Consider the following 4,047-nt stretch of genomic DNA (forward strand, 5'->3'; position numbering starts at 1 on the left):
TGAACTAAAACATTTTTATTATGATAATATTATGATTCATATCACCATCATGAATTTATTATTTGAATTTCTAACCACAAATTCTCTAACGCTCCTCACATTCAAACATAACCATTGAAAAGCCTTGTCATCCCTACTGGATGTCACGACCAAATCAACACTATCATCATTACTATGTTTGGAAAAGTTCTCCATTATTTTGCATTTCTTGATTATAGTTAGAAAACGTTTTCCATTTATTTTCTTTATATATTGTACCTTTTTCCCTTACATATAAAATTGCGAAGTCTATTCTCCTTAATCATTTTGGAGACCTTTGTTCACATGGGAAAAGAAAAATATGATATAATGTTGTCGTCATATCTGAAAGTAAAGGTTCTTGTCAATGCCATATAGAGTTGGTCATCGCATTCCCACTGTAAAGTTAGTTCAAGGGATTTTTCTTTATCTCTAACTTTAACATTAGGTATGAAATGCCATGGGATTGTTCCCATGCATATCATGCCTCCAAAAATGACATATATAAGGCATTAAATATACAAGCGAAACCAACCAGAACAATTATATATTTTTTTCAAAATTCATGAGATTTCGGAGAATTTTATCTTGAAGACACGTGGTAACTAGAATTCAGCTAATGAAAATTTTATTTTGACACAAATCCGTTTACGTATAATCTAACTCTGTTAATTACATGCCGTACCTTGTAAACAGGTCATGTTGAGAATTGCTGGTTTACCATCTAACATAAAGTCATGAGAATATACGATATCATGGTATTAAGTCATTGATACCATATATTCATCTTGTTCTTTTCTCTCTATTTTTTTCTTTTTGCCGACGTAGTTTCAAGACAGGTCTGAAACTAATCATCCGCGGGGAAGTTGAAAGTCGCACCCGAGTATGCACTCACAAAATATCTTGCATTGGTCCACAATCACCCGTCGTTTTGCAATGGGTCTCTCCTCTGCGTTAGTCTTTCGGGTCGTCCTTTCTCGGAAACCCGTCGGCAGCTTCCGTCCCCCGCAATAGCCCGGCTCGCCGCTTAACCCATGCGATCGGTGGGTATTTTCTCAGACATCATTCCACAAACTCCAAGGTTGCTTTTTTCGTTGCTATCACAACACAATCAGAGTTCCTCTCTTTTGTCTTGCCATTTGCATTGTGCGGCCCTATCTGTGCATCTCTTCCCATCGCTGAGGAGTCGTGACTCCTTCCGCTCCTAGGCCACCTCGAATCGCCCGAGCAATGGCCTGCGCGAGGCGAAGAAAATATCCTTCCCACACTTCGATTTCGTTCCCAGATCAACCCAGCTCATTCCAGATTGATCAGTCAGAGCTCACAAGGCTGGTCAATGAGAAGGATTTCGGCGGCCTCCGAGGAAAACACGGCGGCCCAGGGGGAATCGCCGAAGCCCTTAAAACTGATCTCCTCGAAGGAATTAGCGGCGAACCGGATGACATCACTCGCAGGCAAAACGCATTCGGTGTCAACACATTCAAGCGGCCCGCCAAGGGCTTCTTCCACTTTTTGCTCGAGGCTTTCAAGGACCTCACGCACCTGATTCTTCTTTTTGCTAACGTGCTTAAAAGTTGACCATTAGTCAGAGATGGTGTTTCTCAATTAAAATCATGCAAAAAAAGGAGATTTTTGCTGATTTATCATCCTGCCCTCGAGAATTAGCAAGATGTCACGCCGACCACGACCTACTACGAAAAACAAAGAGTGTTTTCTTCAACCTTAATTAATTCAAAACACCCAACATTGCTTGGCCTCCAAAAAATATAATTTTTTTAAAGAAAACGTAAATTATTGCATTAGGTCTACTAAATTACGCAGCACTGGCATAATTTCCTCTTTCTAAATTTTCCTGTATTCCGTTTAAATGGTCTCGTTTGACTACTATGTCCGAACTACCTTTGTTCTAATTAAATTAAGATTAAAAAAATAAATTATAGTGTCATATGTTTCCTAGAAATTCCCAAGGCAAAATGTTCAAAGTAGGCCGATACTCAAGCAGAATACAAATGAATGAACAGAATAGAATAGGTGAAAGGAAAAAAGAAAAATCCGTATAAATATATACTTGGTGTATATTAAGTCCACAATCTTGCGCTCTCAATGATCAATGTTGTCCAAATCCTTTGCTCTTGAGGCAATCCAAAATGAATTATGCGAAGTTGGGTGGTGCTTTCATCTAAGCCTAGAGATGTACTCGTCACTATGGAAATGGGACCTCCAGTTCGTGTCGACGTCTTTTTCCATTACTCATTATTAGGAAGCATATATGTCGGATTATATGTTTTCTCTCTGATAGCTTTATTGGTAAATTGTCGCATTGTCTTTTATGAGGTTACGAATTCATAGCATACAGTGTAATCAACGTTAAAAAGGACCAATGAAATTGAAACATTTAGACGAAGACCCAAGACCAAATCAAAGTGATACACAACCTTGTGAACACTTAGATGGAGTCTTTCCCGTAAATAACGGGAAAACGCAAGAGTAATCATGATAATTAAAAGAGTATATAAATACGAAGCCACCCAAGCCCTCAATAAGTCTCCATAATCACACAATTTCCTCCGGCCACCATTAATGGAAGAAGCGGAAGCAGTCATGAAGATCATCGATAGATGCTGGTTCGAGCTCGAGATATTCAAGAAACGACCAGACACATCGCCTTCTTCAACCTCCAGATCCAACCCGGGTCAAGAAAGCATAGAAATACCCAAGAAAGAAAGCTCGTGTCTTCAAATTTCTCGGACCCCATTAATTCTTGTGAGGTCCGTGAGCGATCAAACGAGCATCATCCCAACACGCTTACAAGCAAGTTCTCTCTCTCCAGACTCAGTCCTCCCCATGAAACCTATTCACAGCATGATCTATGAAGAAGAGGAAGGTTTCAAATGGAACAACCTCAGAAGCTCGGAGTTCTCGCACAGAAAAAGGGCCAAATGGGAGGAAGAGCAAAGAGAAGGACCTTGACTAAGAGCTTGTCGGAGCTCGAGGTCGAAGAGCTAAAAGGGTTCGTGGATCTGGGGTTCGTCTTCTTGGAGGAAGACAGAGTCGACTCAAGCTTGGTCTCCATCATTCCTGGGCTACAGAGACTGGGCAACAAAATTAAAGATGGTGAAGAAGATGACGAAGATGCCGGTGAGTCTGTAGTTGTTGCGAGGCCTTATCTGTCGGAGGCGTGGGAATGGTGGGAGGAGAAGAGGAAGGAGGATCCATTGATGAACTGGAAGGTTCCGCTCTTGGGAACGAGACCGACATGAAAGAGAGTCTCAAATGGTGGGCTCACACCGTTGCTTCAACTGTTGTTAGATGACGGTTGTTTTGTTGTTCTTGTCGTGGTCGTCGTCATTGTTTTATTTGGAAGTTTTGATCATTCTTCTTTCTTCCCTCTTTTCTTCGTGTAAAAAGATTATTTTTTTTTTTATATATTATTATTAGTTGTCAATCAAATTGGAAATTCTTATCTTGGGTAACTCTTGATTTTGCTTTGCTTAAGGAAGCAGATGTGATGTTCCTTTGGCAATGCGATATTGTAAGAAATTTGACCTATTAATTTGTTAGTATTTAAATAATTACAATTTTATCATGTTTTAGATAGTTGCAAACCTTTTATCTAAAGTGTTTTCTCGGATATTTTATTGACCTTACGATATTTTTAATTATTAATTTTTTTATTTTTTTATTTGAATAGAGAAAGGGCTTTTGAATTGCTAGGAATATGTAACTCAGCCATTTTATAATCTCAAGCATACCATAGGGAGGGCAAGCAATTAATATTTGCTTGTTCTATGTATGGACAGATGTTAATCGTACACATGATCAAATTTTAACAATGCATGTAACGATAATATAAATATCTTTTAGTTCATGACTTTTTCATTTTTCCTTATTTGTGTGTGAAATGCATGTTATAAGCATCTGCTATATATGGAGAACCAGCTCGTAAAATGAATCAAATATTTACGAGAAATTTTTATGTGTGTGTCTATATATATGACGATATATTTTTCTTTTTCAATATTACGATGT

At 38.6% G+C, this 4,047-nt stretch overlaps 1 protein-coding gene across 1 annotated transcript; it reads left to right on the forward strand.

Moving 5' to 3' along the window:
• The first annotated feature begins 2,909 nt into the window (after nt 1-2,909).
• LOC120293757 lies at nt 2,910-3,278 on the forward strand. Its single transcript, XM_039313492.1, has one exon. The coding sequence runs from the start codon at nt 2,910-2,912 to the stop codon at nt 3,276-3,278; it is 369 nt and encodes a 122-aa protein (XP_039169426.1).
• Nucleotides 3,279-4,047: the final 769 nt, after the last annotated feature.

The sequence above is a fragment of the Eucalyptus grandis genome, chromosome 5 (genome assembly GCF_016545825.1).
Source record: "Eucalyptus grandis isolate ANBG69807.140 chromosome 5, ASM1654582v1, whole genome shotgun sequence".
Lineage (NCBI taxonomy): Eukaryota > Viridiplantae > Streptophyta > Magnoliopsida > Myrtales > Myrtaceae > Eucalyptus > Eucalyptus grandis.